Here is a 27067-nt window from a genome sequence, read left to right on the forward strand (position 1 = left end):
TTACTTCTATGAAAGAGAAATTAATCCAAACAAAGTAATGGATTGACCATATTTAGATTTCAATCACTGCAAAGATGGGTATACTTATTTTGAGAAAAAGCAATAATTTGACATTTCATTTCTATACATTAAAGCTGAATTTGAAGATTGAAGAATAAAAATGTTTTAAAATAATTTAAATAATTTTATTTAGGTAGATGTATAAGATTTGAAATGAGGAGACCTTGTGGTGTAATGGTTAGTATTCTTATCTCTGAGTCGGAAACTCTGAATTCAAGCCCCACTCTTTGATGGCCAAGGATTGTACATTCATAAACAGCCAAACTGACTCCCAACCAATAAATTCAGCCTCCAATAGTCAGTGTACGAACAGGAAAGATTGCGGGTCAGCCATCTTCTCTTCAGTCGGCCTGTTATGTTAACATGCGTGTTTCATTGTGAGTGCCGACAGTCACTGTGAATTGGTGTGTTGCCTGTTTTGTTCAAGGAACATAGAACAATACAGCACAGTACAGGCCCTTCGGCCCTTGAGGTTGCATCGACCTGTGAAACCAATCTGAAGCCCATCTATTCTACACTATTCCATTTTCATCCATATGTTTATCCAATGACCATTTAAATGCCCTTAAAGTTGGTGAGTCTACTACTGTTGCAGGCAGGGCATTCCATGCACCTACTACTCTCTGAGTAAAGAAACTACCTCTGACATCCTATATCTATCACCCCTCAATTTAAAGCTATGTCCCCTCATGCTAGCCATCACCATCCGAGGAAAAAGGATGTCCACCCTGTCTAACCCTCAGATTATCTTATATGTCTCAATTAAGTCACCTCTCAACCTTCTTCTCTCTAATGAAACAGCTTCATCAAGTCCCTCAACCTTTCCTCATAAGACCTTCCCTCCAAACCAGGCAACATCCTCATAAATAGTCTCTGAACCCTTTCCAAAGCTTCCACATCCTTCCCATAATGCTGTGACCAGAATGTACACTATATCTCAAATGTGGCCATACCAGAGTTTTGTACATGACCTTGTGGCTCCAAAACCCAATCACTCTGCCAGTAAAAGCTAACTCGCTATATGCCTTCTTAACAACCCTATCAACCCAGGTGGCAACTTTCAGGGATCTATGTACGTGGACACCGAGATCTCTCTGCTCATCTACACTGCCAAGAAGCCTACCATTAGCCCAGTACTCTTTATTTCTGTTGCTCCTACCATAGTGAATCACCTCACGTTTTTCCACATTAAACTCCATTTGTCACCTCTCAGCCCAGCTCTGCAATTTATCTATGCCCCTCTGTAACCTGCAACTTCCTTCAGCACTATCCACAACTCCACCAACTTTCGTGTCATCACAAATTTACTAACCCATCCTTCTACACACTCATCCAGGTCATTTATAAAAATGACCAACAGCAATGGACCCAAAACAGATCCTTGCAGTACACCACTCGTAACTATGCTCCAGGATGTACATGAAGGGCTTTTGCCCAAAACGTTGATTTTCCTGCTCCTCGGATGCTGCTTGACCTGTTGTGCTTTTCCAGCACCATTCTAATCTTGACTACTTCCCATCAACCACCTGTCTTCTTTCAGGTAGCCAATTTCTGATTGGTTTTAGATTTTATATATTGTTTTGAACTTCCTCTTAAACGTTGTGCCTTTTTTTTTACATCCGTTCCAGTTCCATCATTGTAAGAATACCAGAAATACAGTTAAAATCCTCTTCATATCTAGACCATATTTACTTTCTGGTGAAGTTACAATTGCAGAGTACAGTTCCAGGGTGTTGTGTTCTGAGTCACAGTTAGTATGCAATATATCTTAAAGAACAAACTCATGATATGATATTATCACAGTGTCACAGCATGTGACCTGAGGTCTAATACTCCATCTTAATTGGAACCACTTGAAACATAACATGCTATACTTTAAAACCAAATAGCTTAATATGAAACCCAATGCCAAAGTAAACTATGTATAACATTAGGAGTTTTAATAAATAGCTGTTAAATCTTTTGTAGAACTATAGAATCCCTACAGTGCAAAAGAGGCTATTCAGCCTTTTAAGTCTGCACCAACCCTCTGAAGGGCATCCCACCCAGATCCACACTTTCCCCGTAACCCCACATTTACCCTGGCTAATCAACATAGCCTACACATCCCTGGACCCTACAGGACAATTTAGCATGGCCAATCCATCTAACCTGCACATCTTTGGACTGTGGGAAGTGACAGGAGCACCCGGAGGAAACCCATGCAGTCATGGGGAGAAAATGCAAACTCCACACAAGGCTGGAACCGAGCCTGGGACCCTTGTGCTGTGAGGCAGCAGTGCTAACCACTGTGCCACCATGCTTCCCTTGCTACTTTACCCATGTCTGATCTTTATGTTATGGGACCCTATATAAACATTGTCACATCAGGTCCAAAAACACTGCTGGAGGCAAATCTCATACAACTTTAGCAGTTCACAGGCAAATTGTTATCTTAGGGAAAGGAATGTTTTGCATCTGTTTCCCTCATTTTCCATATGTGAAAGGACCGAAAATTAACTTTATGTATTTCCTGTAATTTCCACACACAATGTAGTATCGACATATTCAAATTGAAAGTTTTGGATAAACCTTACTTACTCCTTTTAGTTTGTGTGACTTTGCAGAAATGTTAAAAAGTTCTCAGCATACCACTTGCTCTAATGTTGAAGTACTGCCCATGGCACACTCTTTTAACTGTGTGAATTTACATTGATACTTTCATAACATATGCTTACAAATTTTTTCAATGAACAAAATTTAAGAGGCACCTTTCTTCTTCTCTGTAGAAAAAGTGTTATAGCTTTCATTTCCAGGCTGGCGTTTTAAATGTGATGCATTGTGCAAAGGAACTGTTGTTTAAGGAGCTTAAATCCAAACAGAGATTTGAGTTCTGACACAAACTGGCATCAGTATTTTTAACGCAATTGTCAGAAATATTAGGTCACATGCAAGTCCTTTTACTTTGTCATAACTGACTAAATGTGTGCTGCTTCCAACTCTGAACTATGATTTTACTGTGTGAGATTGTTGAGTCCTCAATATTAGCACAAAACAGAATACCCACTGGCTTTACCAACTATTTTATTAATTGTGGTCCGAAAAAGGCTGCATACAGAACGTATACTATCTATGCATATTCTGTTCTTTTTCTAATAAAATAAAGGTTTACTTGCTTGTGACATCTCCAGTTCTCAGTGTCTGCACTAACGTGATATTTTGCTCCTGTGCTTGTCATAAACCTGGTTCTGAAAGGATGGCAGTTCCTTGCGCAAGTGCACTGTGGCACATTTGAAGATCCTTCGGGAGTTTCCAATCAATCACTTGACTGTGAGTGGAATTCAGTAGAACACTAAATTAGCTCAGAACAAAATGTATTCATGTGTAACAACCCACTATCTGGATGACACCAAAATGGCTCCTAGTCCTTGAAGGTCTTTACAATGATTAGCTGGGAGAATTGGCTGTTTCTGTCAATCATACTGTTTTACAGCTATTTCCACTGACTTCCATGTAGCTGCGATAGACTTGCTTCAAGTGAAGGAGAGATAACTGCAGTTGCTGTTCTTTCGTGATGAAGTGGTCCTTGTTTTGCTACAAAATGTGCCCTGCTATAATCCTTGTGTCAAAGAAGAGGTTGCAATGAACATAATCGTGAATAGAACACTAAATCATTCCAGCTGGGTGAGTCTTAAAGAGGGACGGTGTAGAATGTGACTGAGTTAGCAAGCGTCAAATCACTGGAGTTGTGGGATGTTAAGGGCTTTCTGTGTGCAGCTGTTTGAGCAGAGAGCATAAAGTGGCAGTTTCGGTGTGAAATGTGGTGAGCTAAATAATTAAGTATAAGGTTTAACTGCTTTGGGGTATTTCCTGAAGACCTTGGAAACTGCTGTTGATCACTTATCTCAGCATTGCAACAAAAGGAGAGCTCTGAATCTCTCAAACAGTGTAACTGTGCTTCAGCAATGGATGCCCTGGTTTCTTTGAATTATTTATATTAAACACTTTTGTAAGTACTTTTTCTCTTTATTTAATGTAATAGAACAATGCAGTTGCAGTGGTGAAGTTGAAAGAAGGCAAAGGGAAATAAATGTGTTTAATATAACATTAATGCACTATTTAATTTTTAATTAGCAATCCTAAATGCAGAATTCTAAACAGGGTGTACAATTATGTATAATTACCGAAATTCTACGGCATTTTCAAGTATCACAGTGCTACTCTTTTCACAGCACTGCATTTTAAGTGGTGTAAAGTTCAAGATAAAGGCCAGCTAGATTTTCAATTCAGAAAATATAGTGTTGAAAAATAAGTGCATGCCTAATACTGCCAAAAGTACAGTTTGCATATTTTTAACCATTTAACATTAAATGGCTAGTGCTACTCGGTGTAAGATTATTCACTTCAATGAATATGCATAGCAGTGAATTAGTTATTACAGTTTGGTCAAACAAGCATCTTTTGTTCCAAGCCACACTTGAAGCATGTCTGTCACCTTCAAAGTGCTTGTCACAGGGTTTGATGGTCACCAGCCTCATTTGATTCCTGTTGATTCAGCGGGAGGAAATATTAAAATGACAGAAAGCAAGCAAATCTTCATAATCCTCTTTTGTATTGAAGCTTAGAAAAGATGATTTCAGGCAATGCAAAAATGATGTATGATTAAAATCAGACTGTTTAAATCATTTCTTTGCAGAAGTGGAGCTTTTGCGATATTAGTAGGAGCTTTCAGGTATATTTTGACACACATTCTCAAATGTATCTTAACAAAATAAGTCTTATCTTAGGGATCAGCTACAGAACAGTGGCCAGGTACCTTATTGAAAGTAACACAAAATTATAGGCTGGACATTATATTTTATGATCCTGATGATAGAAAATATGCATGTTTTGAAAGACAATTTTTTCAAACAACAATATTTAGAAGTTTATCTTTCCTGAACGGCTGAATATGTTGGGAGATAGGGAGGGGAATTATCCCAATCACAAAACAGATTATGTACTAAAAATAAAATTATAACATAGTTGAAGTCTTGCCTGCTCAACATCAGTATCCAGATATTTATGAAGATGTTCAAAAAATACTATCTGGGCAGATGATTATGCACGGCCCTGTTGCCCTTTCTCCACACAAGTTGAATATGACTAAAACCTGTGCAAGTGATTTACTTAAACCAATGGCAGGAATTACTACCCATTGTCATTCCTATGCCAGCCCAGTGAAGAACACCATATTATAAGGCAGTCAATTGCTACCATCTGAAATTCAGCAACTGGTTGCCTTATGGCCCAGTGGTTAGCACTGCTGCCTCACAGTGCCAGCAACCTGGGTTCGATTCCACCCTCGGGTGACTGTCTATATAGAGATTGCACATTCTCTCCAGTTTCCTTCTGCAGTCCAAACCTCTGCAGGTTAGGTGGATTGGCCTTGCTAAATTTCCCATAGTGTCTTGGGATGAGCAGGCTAGGTTGATTAGCCGCGGGGATAAGGGGAAAGGGTAGATCTGGGTAGGATGCTGTTCGGAGAGTTGGTGTATACTCAATGGGCTGAATGGCCTGCTTCCACACTGTAGGGATTCTGTGAACTAGGAAGACAATAACTTTTAAATAGTTTCAATGACCTTTAGATTCTAAGTTTGAAGTTTTGCAGCACTATGCAATTGAAATTAGCTTGACTGTCCTTTGGCAACTTTAAATGTTTTTCCATCTATTAAGCATTTTTCATAGCCTTAACATTGTTTTGGAACTTTATGTCCTGCCCTTTGTGGAATGTTACTTGAATTTTCATTGGACATTGTTGCTTTTTTGGGTGAAAAATAACAATGTACCATTTATGTCATGTGACACCAATTGGCTTATGGCAATTTTCATTATCAATGATGTTATCATCAAACAAACTGCTTTATTGCATGGCATCTATAAAGTGGGAAAGGTATGGGTGCCTTTCAGATTTTGAACAGTAATGTTCATTTGAATGATGTGAGGAACCCTTTGAATGGAATGATAGTTTGTTCCCAGTCGCTCATTAATAATTTAACTTTCCGCTCTTTGGAGGCTGGGGAGCTATTTGTGCAACACCCACAGTCTAAGTTATTATTTCCTGGCTTAAAGTGGCCAAAAATAATAACAATGATACATTCAGCCAAGAGCGGTGACTGCAAGCCTGATAAAGGCATTCTGCAGAATCTGAATAAAGTGTAAGGATTTGTACCAAACCATATATTCTAACTGGCTGAGTAACCCTCAAAGCGTATGTCACAGCATTTGGTGCGCCAAGGATAATCAGTTTCGATCAACAATATCTCTGTGCTGAGTCCATTGAATCTGTCAACAGTGCCAGAGTACAATACATTTCCCTCACAGGCTTCAACTTGATCCGTTCCCTTTCAAATTTGTTGTCAGACACTGTTAACACTGCTGGTGTGGTGGGGGGTGGGTTGGGGTTGGGGTGGTGAGAATAAGTGGGTAAAGGCAGTGAATATCACAGGTATGTTGTTTTTGATTATAGCGTTCAATCTCCTCATGTGAAAACTGTCTTGAGAATAGAGCTTGACGTGGGACTTCAGAAAGGGAGATTCAGATAACTATATGTGGAACCCATGTGGAGCTTTTTTAAATTGGAGGAGGGTAAAGCGGAGAAATCCTGGTCTAAAAATGCATGTAAACACGTTGAGTCACTTGCGTGGTCCAATCCAACTTTTTTTTAATTGACAAGAAATGAATGATGTAAGCTGCATCTAAAGGGAGATTATTTTTGCATGTTATTATGAGACAATAATGACTCCTAGCTCTTCTCCAACCTGCCAGAAATATTGTTGTAATTAAGGTGCCCTTTTAACTTGCTCCCATGAACTACTATTTCAGCACAACATCATGTATTGCGAACATTAGGTTCAGTGTAGCATCATTCAACACTCATTATTAAAACATTAAGACCCTGAAAATGCATTGTGGCAACTTGTACTTGTTTATCTCAAGTGATTGTCTCTGCGGTTCCAGAATTGTTATTCCCCTATTTATTTTACATTTGTTAATGCTTCCGTTAAAATAGCAGAGAAATTTGTTTGAGAAGTTATACACGTGTTGTGCATCACATTATTTAAGGACCTCTGTCAAAACAAAAATACTGACAGAAGGACTCTTTCACATTTAATGGAACAAAATAAACAATTAAAACATTTATCGTATTGGATTTCCATGTAAATTGAAAGTGGGAATATATTGTATGTGAATTGCATTAAAGATGCCTTCAATGCAACTTTAGTAAAGAATATGTTAAATGTTAGTAGGGCTCTTTGGCTGTTATTAATGGTGAGAATACAGACACTCTGCAATCGATCACAAAGCCTTTGTGGGCAGAACTGTAAGCTATAAAGTATGTGAATATTAGACTGTTGTAGAAAATAACCTCTGCATCTTTCTCAGACTAGATCAGTTAGTATGTTTTCTCTGCAAAAGAAGGAATAAGTTTCTGAACACTCTTTAGTTCAGCATGGTAAAAGAAAATTGGAGACTATAGCACGATGTCAAATGGTCGAAGAGAAAATAATTTCTGGTGGAAATATAAGTCTATTAAGGGGCAAGTTGTTCCAGTATTCAAGGTTAAACTTGGCTCACTTAGGTGACCGTGATACCTCAGAATGAGAAGGTTGTGGATTTAAGCTGTACACCAGGATCCATGTTACAGAAGGCTTAGTATTTAGCATAGAACAAGGTCTGCATGGTATTTTCCAAGCTGCAGAGTGGTTTGTTATTAACATTGTTTCTGACCAACATTCATTCCAGCTGACAGCACTGAAACAGATTATGTGGTCATTTATTTAATCTTCGGTTTACAGAACTTTTTATGTGTAAAATGACTGTTGATATTTGTCGCCAAAGCAATAGCATTTGCATTTCAAAGTAAACAATGTGGTATTAAATGAAAAATATGTCTTTATGCAGCCAAATCAAGAGATCCAGTGGCACCTAAGCATTTAAATATGGGTAAATTATTTAAAAAAAGGAATATGAAAATTGATATGAAATGTAAAAACTGCAAGCAGTTTATTAATTGTAAAAATAATTAGTTTTCTAATAATGCAAATTAGCCTTAATTTGTTATGCAAATGATTGTCTGTATTGTACTGTGGCCTCAATTTAAGCATATTCAAGCTGCTTCTATTAAACATAAAAAATATAAACAAAACAAAGTTTACAATGAGCACTATTCCAAACAATAAAAATTAGTCTCATGTGTATTGGATTATCGTATACTCTTTGAGTTACCATTAGGATGAAACTTCACAGTGTACATCATATTTTCAAGGAACCTATGCTGATAAAAACATCTTTTTGTTTTGTTTCTTTTTTTAAAATTTCTGGAGGTTGAAAGGGCATTTTTTTCTCCCTATCTCTGCTGTGGTTACAAATATTATTTTCTTCATCATACTCGGTCTAATATTGGGAACAGTTGCCCTCTAGTGCTGAAGTAGAATATTAGCCATCATCTGTGTAAATTTAAGGTTGTATTAGACCTGAATGTAGGGTTAATTCCATCAACTCTATAATGCAGTCATCCATAATACCCGTTGCCTTTATTTCTTCATAAACCTATCGAATGCTGTATGAAGTGTCCTTGCAACAGCTATTAACATGTCCTGATAACAGTGTCAGTAGTATGCGTTGTATTTCAGTCATATCCTATAAATGTGATTCTGTACTAAATTTTATTCCAACTTTCGGTATTCAGCTCATTGTTAAGCTATTGTGACTTACCTTGAATTATGATATCTGGGTTATGAGAGTATGTCCACAAAAAGGTAGTCTCAACTTTGGAGCATCTGCTTCCAAGGAACATTAGAACAGCCTTTGAAAAGGTTTTGTTGGGTGTATGTGAAGAATTTATTCTACCAAATTATTAAATGCAAACTCTCCAATGCAATTATTCCACTGGTATTTGTCAGGCACATGCAGATTTCTTTTTCTATAACCAGTCATTCTTTTCCAACCACATAAGACAAAGATCACTGCATTTGCCCATGAGGCTAACATCTATGAAATAGGCCAGTACATGAAGCCACAAGCCATATATGTCCTTGACTGCCACCAAATCCAAACCAAAGTGCAAATCATTTCAGATTTTACATATATTTATACACACATTAAGTGATTGCAGCTGCTGATCACAATAAAATCTGCAGAAAAGAATGTCACACCTGTAATTAGGAAAAATCTCCACTTAGGAAATAATCATGCAGAACAGTTAAACAGGTATGGAAATACCATATCCCCTGCCCAATTAGCAACTTTTCCTGGATATTAATTTGTGAAGCAGGGAACAGACGGTGCTAACTCTTACAGAACATTGAACAGTCAGATTACTGAGTGCTAACTCTAGGCTTATTTCTTTTCTATCGTGCAACATAAGCATTGATGGCAAGACCAGTCTTTATTGCCCTTGAGAAATTGCTGTTGAACTACCTTGTTGAGCCATTGGCCCCAGCTGCAATAGAGATTCAGCAGGATGGTGACATAGCCCACAGCCTTTTCAGTGACCATTGGTTTTAGTCGTGTCTTGCTATCACATACATGTGGCAAATTGAATCGAGGGGTGACAGACAACTGTGTGGCTGGGGACGTCAGAAGGAGGACCATCCACTCAGTACTGCTAGCTGAAGATTGTTGCAGAGGTTTCAGCCTTCTGTTTTGCACTGATTTGCTTGGATTTCCATCACTGATTTATTTATGGAACTGGTTGTCCTCTGTCGTTCAGTAGTCCATCACTTTTCACAGTAGATGTAACGGGACTGCAGAACTTCAACCTAATGTGTGAGTTGTGTGATCGTCTAACCCTATCACTCACTGTTTATGGTGCTTGGCATGCAAGTTGCCCTGTGTTGTGGCTTCACAAGATTGCCGCCTCATTTTAAAGTAAGCCTGAAGCTGCAGGTGGAAAGCCCCCTGCCCTGCCCTGCCCTGCCCCGCATCCATCATTGAGTCAGGGATGATCTCTACCTGATGGTAGAAAGAAGAATAATAGGCTTGGCCATGAGGTTACAGACCTAATGGAATACCATTCAGCTGCTGTTGTTGGCCCACAGTACCCCTCCTGGATGCCCAGTTTTGAGGTTCTGTTCTGGTGTTGTTCAGGTTTGGGTGTTTGTTTGCCACACAACATGATGGTAGGTGGTGGATCGCTGTTGCCTCATTCCATGAAGGTTTGCTGAACCATAAGCGTTGAGGTGAACATTATCACACTAGCATCTCTAATTCCCCAGAAGGGTAAGGAAATTTGGCATGTCCACAATTTGTATAAATGCACCATAGAAAGCACCCTATCCAGATGCATCAAAGCTTGGTATGGCAACTGCTGTGCCCACGTTTAGATCAGAGTGGTGCTGGAAAAGCATAGCAGGTCAGGCAGCATCCGAGGAGCAGGAAAATCGATGCTTCGGGCAAAAGCCTTTCATCATTTTTGCCTAAATGCTGTGCCCAAGACTTCAAGTAATTAGGGAGAGTTGTGAACACAGCCCACTCCATTACAAAAACCACCTTTGCATTCGTTGACTCAGTCTGCACTTCCCACTGCCTCAGGAAAGCAGCCAACATAATCAAAGACCCCTCCCACTGGGTTATAGTCTCTTCCACCTTCTTCCATCAGGCAGAAAATTTAAAAGTTTCAAAATTCATACCAACAGATTTAAAAACAGCTTCTTCCCCAATGTTATCAGACATTTGAAGGTACCTCTCATATATTAGAGTTGATATCTGTACCATCTCTAGCTGTAACGCAATGCACTACACTCTGTTCTATTACCCTGATGTACTTATTTAAGGTCTGATTTGTCTGGATAACTTGCAAAACAATACTTTTTACTGTATCTTGGTACATTTGACAATAATAAATCAAATCAAGTTAGTCAGTCACGCAGTGGTGAGGCTATCAGCAGGCAAGATCTTTCACTTAGCAGCACTACTGGGGAGGTGACAGTTGCTGCTGGAGGGACAAGCACTGGAATTTCAAGATGGCGGAGTGACCTGGATCACAGCTAGGTAATGTGGGAGAAGGTGGGGAGGTCTGCAGGGAGATGGGTGTTTATCTCCCCTCACTCAAAAGCATCAGTGCCTGACTGACTAATTTACCATTGAAAGGGTGGGGATGCCTACAGGGAGATGGATGTAAGAGTGTGACAACAATTGAAGGGGTTTGGCTGTTACTGTCTCCCTCCCCACCCTTTCAATGATACGTTCCTCGATCAGGCACTGATGCTTTTGAGTGACGGGTAGAAAAATATCCAGTTAATACTTTCTCCAAATAAGGTTTCACCTGAAGAAGATACTGATTTACCAGTTCTGGGATGGTGGTTGGTAGCAATCAGTAGACTATTTCCTTTCCCTTGTTTGACTTGATACCTTGTGCCTGCGTAAGGCTGAAGTCAATGTTGAGGCCTCCCATTATTCTGCTGAGGATTCAATTTGTCTTTTATTAGGCAGTTTCTGCAATTGAGGGCTCCCAGCATGGAATGGTATTCACATGAAAAAGAAAACTGGCAAAGAAGTTGTCAAAATGTATTTCCCTACCTGCATTCCCTGCAGGAAGCATTCTTTACTCAGAATGCTCACTTGCAAAATCAGCATTTCTTTGTAACCATACCTTGGACCAAGTCATTATCATCAGTTTTATGGTTTTGTTACATAGGGCTCACAGAAGAAAACTTTACCAAATGACTCCTGAGTGAACAGAAATGTCATAGTGATTTATTACAAGGATTTAATGGACTTTGAACTGTTACTTTCAATGGCCTATCCTTCCTTAATGTTGTGTCTGTTTCCCTCTCTCTTACATTTATAAGGAAGATTATTGAATTTGGTGCTTGATGACAGAAATGAATGCAAGTAGCAGATAGCTTTTAATAGTTATCATGAAACATATTTAACTTAGTTTTCCAAGTCAGCTGAATGTGTTATTTTCCAATGGGAAAATATAGAACTGCTTCCTTCAGAATTTGAAAATATTTGTACTTTACTGAAAGCTGGGATAGAATTTTGGAAATGGAATGGTTTTGGACATAATTTTGTCATCTCAGGAGGTGGCTAGAGAGGTGGAATGACGGGAAGACAATTGGATGAGTTTATCCTCACTGCCTTCTCGCCCTCTCTACAGTTTGGGAGAAGATCCGTGGGCAACTTTCTTGACTTGCAACCAAGACTTTTTAAGTTCTAAATAAGTAACCATTTAAGGGCCTCACCTCACTGCCTTCATAATTACCTGCCTCCCCATCCAACTGGGAAACCATGAGTCATCTTTCTGGTCTTGCCACCAATCACCCCCTCCCAAAGTGCCAATCCTGCAAGAAGAGCTTAAAATATACTGATTTTCTCTTCACTGGATTCCCTGAAGGGTAGGCCTTGACCAGCAGACCTTAGGACCCAGAAGCTACTAGCTTCTTGTTGGCCAGAAGCTTCTTGTAACCCATGTCCCCAGTGTCAAAGCCTGTGTTATGGCCAGATATTCACCACCTCATCTCTTATTGAGGTATTCCAGTGAGTTACCTCTCCAGTGGGGGTCACCTGTCAGTGGCCACCAAGTGCACTTGTCTCTATTAATAAAACAAAATGGAAAAACATTTCCTCGCTTCATAGGAATCTGATTTAAGAATTCTCCAGTTTCTCATACATGCCAAATAACCTTCACTTTGCCCTTATAACAGGGATGTCATGTTGAGATCACTTTCAGTGCAGTAACACTTAGCTGTTTTATGTCTGCTGTTGCTTCTGTACAAAGACAACGAACATATTTTTCACAACCCATACACCACAGGACAAAGAAACATTCCAGTACTTGAAAGTCTATTTCCCATGTAGGTTGTGTAGACTACGAGGTTCACTACTTGTTCATTGCATCACATCCTTTGAAACTGTTGAAGTCCCCTTTGTGAAGTTGGTAAACTATGGGCCAGATTTCTCCAAGCACTGACAGGCCCAGCGGATTGCCACTCCACTCCTTCCTGTTTTATGAAAGGAGGGAGCTGCATTTGTTTGAGAAGTTTGCAGTAAGGGCTGCTTCAGCAATGTGGAGCCATCATTTCATTCTGACAGTTCTTTCTTATCCAGAACTGTCACGGTGAGTCAAAACACACCCCCTTTTCACAGCAGTCAGCTGTTGCATTCTGACACTTAAAAGCCTGGAATCACAGACAGCCACTTTGAAAAGCTGCTGTCAAATGTTAATGCATAAGATCAGCATGATGTTAGGGTGCTGGGAGAGTAAGGTACAGTAGACAATAGACAATCGGTGCAGGAGTAGGCCATTCTGCCCTTTGAGCCTGCACCACCATTCAACATGATCATGGCTGATCATCCTTAATCAGTATCCTGTTCCTGCCTTATCTCCATAACCCTTGATTCCACTATCCTTGAGAGCTCTATCCAACTCTTTCTTAAATGAATCCAGAGACTGGGCCTCCACTGCCCTCCACACAGCCACCACTCTCTGGGTGAAGAAGCTTCTCCTCATTTCTGTGCTAAATGGTCTACCCCATATTTTTAAGCTGTGACCTCTGGTTCGGCACTCACCCATCAGCGGAAACATGTTTCCTGCCTCCAGAGTGTCCAATCCTTTAATAATCTTCTATGTCTCAATCAGATCCCCTCTGTGTTCTAAACTCAAGGGTATACAAGCCCAGTCGCTCCAGTCTTTCAGCGTAAGTTAGTCCCGCCATTCCAGGAATTGACCTTGTGAACCTACGCTGCACTCCCTCAATAGCCAGAATGTCTTTCCTCAAATTTGGAGACCAGAACTGCACACAGTACTCCAGGTGTGGTCTCACTAGGGCCCTGTACAGCTGCAGAAGAACCTCTTTGCTTCTATACTCAATCCTTCTTGTTATGAAGGCCAGCATGCTATTAGCCTTCTTCACTACCTGCTGTACCTGCATGCTTACCTTCATTGACTGGTATACAAGAACACCCAGATCTCTTTGTACTACCCCTTTACCTAAATTGATTCCATTGAGGTAGTAATCCGCCTTCCTGTTCTTGCCACCAAAGTGGATAACCATACATTTGCATCTGACCACTCACCTAACCTGTCCAGGTCACCATGTAATCTCCTAACATCCTCCTCACATTTCACCCTGCCACCCAGCTTTGTATCATCAGCAAATTTGCTAATGTTCTTACTAATAGCATCTTCTATATCATTAACATATATTGTAAAACGCTGCGGTCCCAGCACTGATCCCTGTAGTATCCCACTGGTCACTGCCTGCCATTCAGAAATGGAGCCGTTTACCACTACTCTTTGTTTCCTGTCAGCCAACCAACTTTCAATCCAAGTTAGTACTTTGCCCCCAATACCATGTGCCCTAAATTTGCTCACTAACCTCCTATGTGGGACTTTATCAAAAGCTTTCTGAAAGTCCAGGTACACTACATCCACTGGATCTCCCTTGTCTACCTTCAGAGTTACATCCTCAAATAAATTCCAGAAGATTAGTCAAGCATGATTTCCCCTTCATAAATCCATGGTGACTATGACCTATCCTGTTACTACTATCCAGATGTGTCGTAATTTCATCCTTTATAATTGACTCCAGCATCTTTCCCACCACTGAAGTCAGACTAACTGGTCTATAATTTCCTGCTTTCTCTCTCCCACCTTTCTTAAAAAGTGGTACAACATTAGCCACCCTCCAATCCGCAGAAACTGATCCCGAATCTATCGAACTCTGGAAAATAATTACCAACGCATCCACGATTTCTTGAGCCATCTCCTTCAGTACCCTGGGATGTAGACCATCAGGCCCCGGGGACTTATCAACCTTCAGACCTAACAGTCTCTCCAACACCAAATCCTGGCAAATATAAATTCGCTTAAGTTCAGGTCCTTCAGCCACTGTTACCTCAGGGAGATTGCTTGTGTCTTCCCCAGTGAACACAGATCTGAAGTACCAATTCAATTCTTCTGCCATTTCTTTGTTCCCCGTAATATATTCCCCTGTTTCTGTCTTCAAGGACCCAATTTTAGTCTTAACCATTCTTTTGCCTTTCACATACCTAAAAAAGCTTTTACTATCCTCCTTTATATTTTTGGCCAGTTTACCTTCGTACCACATTTTTTCTCTGCGTATTTCCTTCTTAGTAATCCTCTGTGTTCTTTAAAAGCTTCCCAGTCCACCGTTTTCCCACTTATCTTTGCTATGTTATACTTTTTCTCTTTTAACTTTATATGTTTCTTAACTTCCCTCATCAGCCACGGCCACCCATGCCTCCTCCTAGGATCTTTCTTCCTTTTTGGAATGAACTGATCCTGCATCTTCTGCATTATACACAGAAATATCCGCCATTGTTCCTCCACTGTCATTCCTGCTAAGGTATTGCACCATTGAACTTTGGCCAGCTTCTCCCTCATAGCTCCATAGTTCCCTTTATTCAACAGAAATATTTTCACTTCCGATTGTACCCTCTCCCTCTCAAATTGCAGATAGGCAGGGTGGATAAGGGGTCAGGTTAGTAGGGTGCCAGCTATATAGGCTATCAGCTTAGTAAGGGGTAGGGGGCCAGGGATTAGGATGCCAGACTGGTAAGGAGCATGGTACCAAGTAAGTCTGGTGCCTGCTGGGTATGATGCAATGTAGGAAAGGGGTAGTCGGGGGGGGGGGGGGGGTGTGGTGCGGGGGGTGGTGCAGGTATGTGATGCTTAGGTAGGTCAGAATAGATGGGAAAAATCATATCCAGTAGAAGTGGAGAGGATGTGAATCAGATCTGGGGTGGTGGTGGTTCTAGCAGGGGAAGAGATAAGTGAGTCAGTGGCAGGAAGTGAGGGGCAAATCTGAGTGGGCAAAGGGGTGAAGGTATCCATTGGTGGGCGAAGAGTGCGATTGGACATGGAATGAGGAAAGGGGACCGGATAACGGCTCCAGTGGCAGAGGAAGGGGTGATTGTGTGCAGACCTGAGAAAAGGGTGGTCTGATTTGGTGGATGTCAAATTAGGCTCTTGGGAGATGTGTGTGTAGTAAGGGTGGAATCGGTTGAACACTCAGAAGTTAGACTGTTGTATTTGATAGTTGAATAACTTTTCCTGAGTAACAGTTTACTTAACTTCATCAGAACGGTTCCAGACATAGAAGGTTTGCTCAGAGGAACCTTCAATTTCTTGAGCAACATTTTTTGTTCAATGATGAGGGATGCATAGGATCTCCATTTGTAATTCCCATCAATGCTGGAATAGTGATTGTCAGGGCATTGGAAAATTCAGGCCTATATTTTGTCTTAATGGTATTGAATGCCGAGTAGAAATAGTGATCAACTTCCTTGTGAATGATTTTCCTCAATGCCCAAATTATGTGGAAAAAAATAGCAAATGTAAAACAACCCTACCACCAAAACTGATAAATATCCATGCTAAGAAATAGATACTTATGGAGAGGAAAATTTACAAATTGTAGGAGCCAAATTCTTATCATGAATGACAGGCCGGTTATCCTTTTAAAGAAGGGTAAGATCAACAAAGTTAGATGTTAGATATAAAAAATAAGCATTGAAAGATTTGAGGAAAAAGTGAAATATGTGATAAGCATTCCTATTAATCCCTAGTTACAATTATCAGTACTCTTGTCTGATCTGTCTCCCAATATTAACTCCCCTCATGCAACCGATCTTCCAATAGCAGTCTTGAATGAAGCCCTGTTATCAATGCCATAATGACTCTATGACTTTAATCATCTCTTTACCTGAAGAAATCAAGCATATTTAAAAGCTACTTGTGCCAGAATCATCTGAGACATAAATGAAATAAGTTAAATTCCTTGAGCATTCAAATGAGTGAACTCTTATCACGTTCATCTGCTATAACTTAATGCTGTGCATTTTCTTTATTCTATTCCTAAGCTTTTTTTAAAAAAAGTATTGGGACTAACATTTATGACTGACTTCGAAAAACAATTGAGAAATAAAGAGAAAAGAATCAGGGCATTGTTGTTTATAAATATTAATGACTCACTTAAATGTACAATTTGAAAGGGATGCACATTGATGGAAATGCTTTCACAACCTACAGCAGCAATGTTATTTTCCTTCCTTACCAAACAAAGCAATTTAATTGCTCAATTTCCAGAAATATAGTGGTCAATCACTACATGTAAAGTCAAAAATAATCCCTTTGGCATACTGCAGGAAGAATAAGTATGCTTTATAAGCTTTTGATGGTTTTTAATTGGTCTGTGTCAGTCAAAATGTGAAATACTTGTGCTTTGTCAAAATTGCTTGTTCTGCCTAACATTTTTAAATGTTTTCTTTCCTGGCAGACATTTTCAGCAGTGAAGGTGCTTCTGCTCAGATTTGTCCCCTCCAGAAGAAGATGGAACAATGTCCAGGTTCAGCTGAACATGATCAATAATCCTTGGTGTAATCAGTTGCAGAAACGCAGAAGAGAACCGAGCCAAGTGCTTCACCCTATCAACTTTGATGAAGAAAAACAGTAATTGTTTCTGCAATGGTTACATGAGCTGTGGTGACATCCTGGTGAAAGTTGTTCATTTTCTATCCACTGTTGAATCATAGAAGGGAACAAAAAACAAACTGTAAAAGGTGATAAAACAAAACATGAATTTTTTCATAAAATTTCGGAGGCATTTGCGAAGGATGGTGATCTTACTGGCCGCCTTTTGCATGGTGAGTGTTATTATATCAGCTTATTACTTGTATACTGGCTACAAACAAGAGCTGGAACTTTCTAAGCCAACTCCAGAACAAGATTGCGGAGATCTCAAACTCCTACCATACAGACTGTTTGAAATGAAAACTACAAAGCCCATTGACACATCTAGAGCAGACCCTATGGCTCTGGTGTTTGTTGAGAGTCAATATTCACAGCTTGGGCAAGAGATTGTGGCGATTTTAGAGTCGAGCCATTTTCAGCACCATACTGAAATTGCCCCTGGCAAAGGGGACATTCCTGCCCTTACAAACAAGGACCGGGGCAGATATGCACTTATTATATATGAAAACATTTTGAAATATGTGAATATGGACTCCTGGAATAGAGAGCTGCTGGATAAATATTGTATGGAGTACAATGTTGGCATTATAGCATTCCACAAAGCTAATGAAAATAGTTTACTGAGCTCGCAGTTGAAGGGCTTTCCCTTGAATCTACACACCAACCTCGCCCTTAAGGATTGCTGTATAAACCCACGGTCTCCTTTACTGCACATCACTAAAGCTAAAGAAGTTGAGAGAGGCCCTTTACCAGGAGAGGACTGGACTGTGTTCCAGTCTAATCACTCTACCTACGAGCCTGTGTTGCTGGCCAAACCAAGTTCCACAGATAACATTCCACATCAGATTGCTGATGAAATTCTGCACGCCACTGTGGTTCAGGATCTGGGGCTACATGATGGCATTCAGCGAATTCTCTTCGGCAACAACCTGAATTTCTGGCTGCACAAACTTATTTTCGTGGATGCAATTGGTTTCCTTTCAGGGAAGAAATTGTCACTCTCTTTGGAAAGGTACATCCTGGTGGATATTGATGACATTTTTGTTGGGAAGGAAGGAACAAGGATGAACGTGAATGATGTAAAGGTAAGGACAATACTTCAGTGCATGTTAAGATTTTGACCTTGATACTGTGTTTAAAGAATATTTGTTTTCATTTTGTCATATGATCACAAAAATGAATGAGGTATTCACTACATCCTGTCTATAATCTTTTACAGTAGCATGCCTACATTTGCCTTGAATAAAACTTTCTCCCAGTTTAACATACTTTGGTTATTGAAACCATTAGCAGTTGCTGGATAGATCAATAGCTCATTGGGTATAGTATTAATAATGAAAGAAAAGCTAAAATTTAAGTATTTTCTTCTCCTTTTACCTTAGCGTGTTATAGCTGAAAGAAAGTATTGCATCTCACTTAAAAGTAAGATTCATAGCATTTCTCACTGATGAATAACATAATATAAAGGCAGTGACTCACAATTATCCTTGGAAATGATCAGCCATTTTAACTGTTTAACTAGAGCAAATCACCCACCATCCAGAAAACACAACTGATTTATATTGCACTGATAGTACCTATGCAACAAAGACAAAGTATCACCCAAGGATAAGTGCTTCAGAAGCTGAATCCAGGTTCAACTTATGCCTTTTCTGAAGTAACTGTTTACAGCAGCAGTAGTGTTCGGGGTGCTGCAACTGACCTTTGGTTGTGCATTTCGAAAAAGAAGACAGGATAATCAGGCTGAATTTGACAAGGCCTAGTATAAAAATCAGGAGTGATCCCACATGGGCTATCTGGCTTATCCTGCACTTACTTAACAGCTGTTGAGTCTTTAGTTGGTTTGAGACAGTGTGCAGTTCTGGTCGCCTTGCCATAGGAAGGATATTATTAAATTGGAAAGGATTCATAAATGACATACCAGGATATTGCCAAGAGTGGAGGGTTTGAGTTACAAAAATAGGCTTGGGCCTTTTCACTGGAGTGTGGGAGTTTGAGAGCTGACCTTATAGATGTTGATGAAATCATGTAGGGTATGGATAAGATGAAGAGCAAGGTCTTCTCACATGGGTGGGGGAGTTCAAAACTGGGGGGTATATTATTAAGGTGAGAGGAGGAAGGTTTAAGAAGGGCATGAGAGGCAAATGTTTTGCACAGTGTGGTTCATGACTGGAATGAACTGCCAGAGGAAGTGGTGGATGCAGGTATACTTACAATGTTAAAAAGACTTCGGACAGGAACATGAGTAGGAATAGTTTTGAGGAATATGGGCTGGATGCAGGCAAGTGGGGCTAGTTTAGTTTGGGAACGTGGTTGGCATGGACTCGTTGGACCAAAGGGTCTGATGCTGTATGACTCTGTGAGATGGGACCTCTGCTCTCCAGCCGAGAGGAAGGCCAGCATCTGAGAACTGCCAACCAACTGCACACTCACTCTCGTTGCATCACCAGAAGTAATGGCTTCTGCTGGGACTGCAGGCAAAACATTGAAGATGATGAGCCATGGATCCTGGTAAACATTCAATTTATACTTCTGTTGGCGCCATGTTAACTGGCCCTGGTGAGGGTGATGTGGAGCTATGATTGACCAGGAGTGGATCGGAGGGAGGAATACCTTGGGGGATTCTTCAGTCGGCATTCCAATGGCCATCCCTAGTTTGGCCACCGTGATGTCAGGTCTCACTTAATTGTTTAGTCCATTTCTTCCACTGGAGAAAATCCCAGAGGTGGTAGGACGATGCCCTTAAATGACTACTTAGCTTATCCAATGCCTGGTCGAACTAGCACCAGGCAAGGATAAGCTGGCAATGGGTGTGCTGCTCCCATGGTGGCCATTGTTTTTCACAATTCCCAGCGCCAACATTCCCAAGGGAGAGTATAAAATTCAACCCCTGATTGTAAGTCAGAAATGTCTGTTTGAATATGTGTGGATAATAACATACAAGAACACAAGAAATGGGAGTGTACTTTACTATATGGCCCTTTGAATATGCTCACACATATACAGGCTATACGATCTGGATTTTAACTCCATTTTCCTACCTGCTCCCCTTCCCTTGATTCCCTGCGAGACCAATAATCTATATTTCCAGCCTTAAGTGTGTTAATTGATGGAGGTTCCATAACCCTCTGGATCAGATAATTCTAAATATTACAACCCTTTGAGTGGTGTCATTTCTCCTCATCTTAATCCTAAATGATCAGGCCTTTGCCCTGAGACTGTGCTGTGTGATTTGTTATGGACTAGGCCAGACCGCTCAAAACATTTTTAAATAGGTAGCCCAGACTGTAAATTTGCTATTTGTTTTAGTGAAGCGTATAGTGGATATTCATGGAGTAAATTAGCTGGTTTGACTGCCAGATTTTAAACCAACAAAATGTATTTACAAAATTATGGAATGAAATGCGAAGAATAGAAATTCGAATACCAGATAACTTACCCTAACCAAACCTGAATTAACGATGCTGTTCCGAACATACGTGCAACAGTCACAAGACACAGATCCCTTAGCACGAGTAGTAAAAATGAAACAAACTTGAGCTTACAGGCTTGAAGTTAGAGAAAGAGATCAGCAGCCTGTTTCACAGATCCCCTGCTACAACTGAACTGACTGAAGTTCTGAACTGATTCGAAAAAATCTCTAATCTAAATGAAGGCTAGCTTGCAGTACCTGCATACCTTGCACAAGCACACACTGTCTTTTTGAAACTTAACACTTACAAGTTTCAAACCTTTGAAAAAAATCCTCTCTCTCCTATTCTTTTGTTCAAAATAAAAACTTTCACAATTCCCTACATTGTGGCATTGTGTTGCGCATTCACTGAACATGTCCAGATCTTTTTGCAGCCTTTATGTAGCCTCCTCAACAGCTTACATTTCCACCCAGCTTTATATCAATAAACCGAGATATTTTACTCTTTGTCTCTTAACCTGAATTATTCATATAGACTGTAAATAACTGGCATCCCAGCATTGACCCTTGTGGACTCTAGTATTACTGTCTGTCAAGTTGAAGATGCCCCTGTATGCCAATTCAGTGCTTCCTGCTTGCTAACCATTTGTCTATCCATCCTAATATATTACCCCCAGCTCCAATGAGCCCTTATCTTGCCTATTAACCTTTTGTGAAATACCTTATTGCATGCTCTTTGGAAATTCAGGTATACTATCCATCATTGTTTTTTAACAATCTTACTACTTATATTCTCAAAAAAAACTGCAGTAAACATGGCAAACAATATTTCCCTTCAGTTCAATCACACTAACTTGTATTAATGATATGATTTTTGAAATACGTTGTTACCTTAATAATAGATTCCAACATGTCCTAAACAATTGATTTTAGACAAACTGACCCATAGTTCCCTGTTTCCCCCTCCCCCCTTCCCTTCTTGAAAGTGTAACATTTATTAACTTCCAATCTGATGGGACCATTCTCAAATTTAAGAGATTTTGGAAAATTATGGCTAGCTCATCTACTATCCCCACAGCTACATCTTTTTAGAACAGTAAGGTGGGGGATACTGGATCTTGGAGATTTGTTGGACTTTAGTCTCTTAATTTTCTGCAATATTTGTTTCTGTTGATATTAATTTCTTCACTCCTTTTAGCCCCCTAGATTGCCATCTATTTCTACTCTGTTAAAAAGATGACAAGGTATGGCTGCAAATCAACAGTGGGGAAAATGATCAATATAAGCAGATTCCATTTGACAAACAGAATCTCAGCAAAAAGATCCATCTCTGGCTCATTAAGAAAGTTAAGAAAAATATTAGATTGAAAGAGACCTGAAGTATTACAAAACAAACAGTTACAAGTCTGAGGGATTGGGAGCTATTTTTTTAGAAACCAGCAAAGGGCCAACAGAAGTTTATAAAAAGGGAGAAGGAATGAGTAAAGTAGCTCAAGTAAATGTTGATCTCTAAGAAATAGAGACAGGAAAAATGGCCATGAGGCAATGAACAATTATTATGCCTCCGTTCAGAGAGGTCTCTTTTAATCTAATATTTTTCTTAACTTTCTTAATGAGCCAGAGATGGATGTTTTTTGCTGAGATTCTGTTTGTCAAATGGAATCTGCTTATATTGATCATTTTCCCCACTGTCGATTTGCAGCCATACCTTGTAGTCTTTTTAACAGAGTAGCTCTAGTCAGTTCTCCTCTCATTCCTCTATAATGAGCTATGATTAAATTTAAGATGTATTTCTTTGCATTTGGAGGCCATCTCTTTTCAACGTAACATGGAGTTCAATGGTGCTATGATCGAAATTCTCCAGTTGACATATGACTTCATTTCTAATTAATCTTTTAACTTTAGACAATGCTAAATCTAAATAGGTTTATCCCTTGTCATTACCGCAATGTAGAGTTTCCAGAAACCTCCATGAGCACTCATTCTTTAGGCATTCTTGTCAATTTGGTTGTCTCAGTCTACATGAAGATGAATGACCCCACAATTATCACATTGCCTCTGTTACAAATTCCAGTAATTTCTTGTTTAACATTTTGTCCAACATTGGAACTAATTTCAAGGGGCCGATAATCTACACTCACCTATTTGTTCTAACTTGCTATTTTGAATTTCCAACCAGACTACGTCTATTTCACAATCTTCTCAGTCACGTCCTTTCTAAGGCCTGTATCTATGCTATTCTTTAATATCAGGGTTTCTGTCTTCCATTTGGGCTGTTCCTCTGTGTCAGATCATCCAGAATATGTAGCACCCAGTAGACGATTGCTTGTTTTAAGGACTGACTGGGCTCATGCCTGAGACATGACTGCTGAACATTGTGCTAAAGAGACATCGTTAGAATGTCTTCAGGGAAGGTAGACAGATGGAAAATATATGATGAAGCAGAAGCAATCAGCAATAGTGCTTTAATATTTTGGCAGCAATAAAGTTCGATAAGACCCACAGGCAGACTCTTAGGAGCTGTTCATCATTTTAAATTATTTTCAAAGATTATAATCCCCGCCATTCAGCCTTATTACCTCACCTGGAATATAGGTCCTCTATGGTTGGCTCACTATTGACTCTGTTTTGAGTAACCAGTTCCAGCTGATCCCAGATGCAATCCATTATTTTCATGTGGAAACCAACAGTTCTGTGTAAGCAGGTTTTTGGTCCGGCTGGTTTTAATTTTCCTTGGGGAAAATTTCAATAGCTGTGTTTAGCCACATGCTTAAGGTTTGTGACCATTCTCAGATTATAGTCCATGCAAGCCAAATTTTTCATTTTAATTGAAGGCCTTTTGTTTCCTTGTTGTCCTGTCACCATAATTACTTGTTCCAGATCGCCTTTAGCTGGTGAATCTCCAGGATTTTTCAAATGCGCTTGTTGTCAAATATTTGTAATTGTTTTGTCACAGTCTTCATTTCTCTTGATGATTCTGTGGAGAAAAAAAAAATTGACTCGACAGAAGGATTAAAGAGGTGAAAGTCAAGCCTAGTTTGTAATTTACCTGAAGTGAAATTTGAACCTAGATTACAATTTATCTGATCTGCCTGGCAGTGGAAGGATTAAATAGGGGCCAGTTTCTGGAAGTTGGGTAGTGATGGAAGTAGGTTATTCCATGATGAGAGAAGATGACAAGTCAGTGGTGGTGGGGCTGAGTAGTGTCAGCAGTTAAGGATCAATCCTGGGATGTAAGGACGCCATAGGTTCCAAATGATGATGTTGAAGGCCTTTGGAAGATGTATGTTAGAGATATCACTTAGAAAGGAGGACTCAGAAAGATGGATGTAAACAGTTTTGAGAGGCAAGGAGGGGTGGAACAAAGGTAGGGTTTTGCAGGCCACAAAGTGAGGATGCCAGGAGCCTCAGAAGAGAGGAGAGAAGAGGTGAAGGAGGTCAGACCCCTGGAGGGGTATGGGTACAGGTGGTGAGGAAATACAGTGGTGGCCTCGACAGAGAGTGGGATGGTTGCTTAGTGGTGAATGATTCCAGGCAGGCAGTCTGTATCTAGAGAGTATGTGTAAACTACTTCCCTCCTAGAATTGACTGCCATTAGCTGCTGGCTTAGAAAACCTAGGTGCCTCTTGTTCAAATCAAAAATGTTAAGTGAAAATCTCACTTGAATATTCAAAATACTGACCAGACACTGAACTGGACTAGCAATGCAGTGGCTACAATAGCAGGTCAGAGGCTAGGAATCCTTCAGTGAGTAACTCATGTCCTGACTCCTCAAAGCCTGTCCATCGTCTAAAAGACACGAATCAGATGTCTGATGGAATACTCACCACTTGCCTGGATGGGTACAGCTCCAACAACACTCAAGAAGCTTAACGCCATCCAGGACAAATCAGCCTGCTTGACTGGTGCCACATCCAAACATTCACTCCCTTCACCACCAATGCTCAGAAGCAGCAGTGTGTGTACCATCTGCAAAAAATGCACTGAAGATCCTTAGATAGCACCTTCCAAACCCACTACCACTTCCATCTAGAAGGACTACGGCAACAGATACATGGGAACACTACCACCTGCAAGGTCCCATGCAAGTCAATCACCATCCTGAGTTAGAAATATCGCACGATTTCTTCATTGTTACCGGGTTAAAATCCTGGAACTCCTTCCTAACACCATTGTGCAGCTACCTACAGTACATGAACTGCAGTCGTTCAAGAAGACAGCGTACCACTGTCTTCTTAAGGTGGAAACTTGGCAGTCAGTGACCCATGATAGGATTTTTAAAAACTGTTTCAAGCATTACGTTTAATGGCTGCCGCAAATTAAAATGAAAATATTTACAGCAGAGATAGAAGTTGCATTCTTATGGCAAGCCAGCCAAGACAATATGTATGAATGCATTTCTCCTAAAAGAAGATTGCATGCACTCTCATTTGCAGTTACAATTTATCTAAATTACCTAAAACTCGTAATCAACAACGTGTCCTTCATTCTTTAAAACTATGTAACAGTTCAAATCATCTCACTTTCATTATTTTCTGCACATCCATTGCACACACATTCTTTACATCATACAGGGTCTTCATTGTGTTGTCTATTCATCTCATACACGCCTGCTCCTGAGTAATTTCCATCTCTCGGAAGTGTCATTCCCGTGGCAAATAGTTGCCATGGTAACTATTGTTGATCTATTGCCTTCGATGGGAGATGAAGGACATCTGGGAATGAAGACCATTTTAAACAGTTGGTGATATTATATCTTCAAACTATATCTTCAAAATCCATAGTCTCTCCTGCTTGCTTTTCTCCTAATCATTGAGATTTAAAATGCAATTAGACCTTGTCATACTCTTTCCCCAGCATTGACAATGGAGTTGCTCCTCTTATTTGTTTGGGTTACTTACTCAGGTCTGTAGCACTTTCACCACTGTGAAAAATTCCAGTCTGCTGCTTATCTCTGTTAATTGGCATAGCAGCAGCAAGTGGAACATTTGCAGCAATTCTCACTCAGCAGTCAGCACTTCAAAATTGCAGACTTCAATTTTACTTCTTTCTTGCTGTGTTTTTTTTTACATTGGCTGAGTCTCTGTGAACTCTGAAAATCCACACACTGTTTAGCTTGCCAAATCATAAATCTAGCCTAACAGTGGCAAATTTCTGAGGCAATTTGTGAAAATGGAGCCTAGTCTTTAATTTGTTCCAATCTCAAAGATTCGTTCATGTCCTGGTTCTCTCTGGGACTCATCTACTTTTCCTGCCTCCCCATGTTAAAAACCGTGTTAATGGATTTCTAAGTTGTTCGGACTTCTAAAAAAAATTGAATATATTCAAACAGGGAGAGAGACAGAAAACAGGAAACTATAGGCCAGTTAGCTTGATGTTTGTCAAGGGCAAGGTCTTTGAATTGATCATTAAAGAGATTCTTGCTGTGCACTTAGAAAACCTGAAGGTAATCAAGAGGAGTCAATATGGTTTCATTGTAGAGAAATCATGCTTCAACAATGAATTTGACTTTTTTGCAAGAGTAATATGCTGTGGATAGGCAGGAATCTGTGCATGTACTGTACTTGGATTTCCAGGAGGGATTTGTTAAAGTACCACATCAAAGATTATGGCAGAAAATGCAAGTTCACAGTATCAAGGTAAAATGTTAGGACGGCTGGCAGAAAACAGAGAGCATGCATAAATAGGTCTTTGTCTATTTGGCAGGATATAAGAAGTGGAGCCCATTCATTCCATAGAGTCTGTGCCGAAGACTTGTACAATTTACCTCAATGGGTTATATGATGGAGACAAAGTCATGGTAACTAAATTAGCAAATGATATAAATATAGGTCGAAAAGTATGTTGTGCAGAAAGTATACAGTTTTCAGATAGATTTTGATATGTTGAATGAGTGGGAAAAAGATCTGGGAACATGTGATGTTCATTTTGGCAGGAAGAATAAAAATACTTGTATGGAGAAATAATTGGGAATTCTGATGTACGAGAGGATCTTGGTGTTTTAGTATAGGAGTCACAAAGAATCAGTATGCGGGCACCGCAAGTAATCAAGAGCGGGGTTGAATTGTCAACTCCACCTATTTCATATTCTTTTAAAGTAACTTTAATGTTCAGAATACAGTTTCACTTTTCAT

General features: G+C 39.9%; 1 protein-coding gene across 20 annotated transcripts in view; it reads left to right on the forward strand.

Moving 5' to 3' along the window:
* LOC140488060 (bifunctional heparan sulfate N-deacetylase/N-sulfotransferase 4-like) overlaps nt 1–27067 on the forward strand; it is a 905491-nt gene that overhangs the window by 634725 nt on the left and 243699 nt on the right. For 18 of the 20 annotated variants that reach the window (XM_072587776.1, XM_072587868.1, XM_072588796.1 and 15 more), the window contains one exon: nt 17328–18606. In XM_072587776.1, coding sequence (XP_072443877.1) covers nt 17626–18606 — 981 coding nt within the window. In that variant the 5' untranslated portion in view covers nt 17328–17625. Of the gene's footprint in view, nt 1–3419; nt 3724–3847; nt 4049–17327; nt 18607–27067 lie in introns of those variants that run through there. The other 2 variants (XM_072588440.1, XM_072588316.1) reach the window with 2 other exon arrangements.

The sequence above is a fragment of the Chiloscyllium punctatum genome, chromosome 1, assembly GCF_047496795.1.
Source record: "Chiloscyllium punctatum isolate Juve2018m chromosome 1, sChiPun1.3, whole genome shotgun sequence".
Taxonomy (NCBI): Eukaryota; Metazoa; Chordata; class Chondrichthyes; order Orectolobiformes; family Hemiscylliidae; genus Chiloscyllium; species Chiloscyllium punctatum.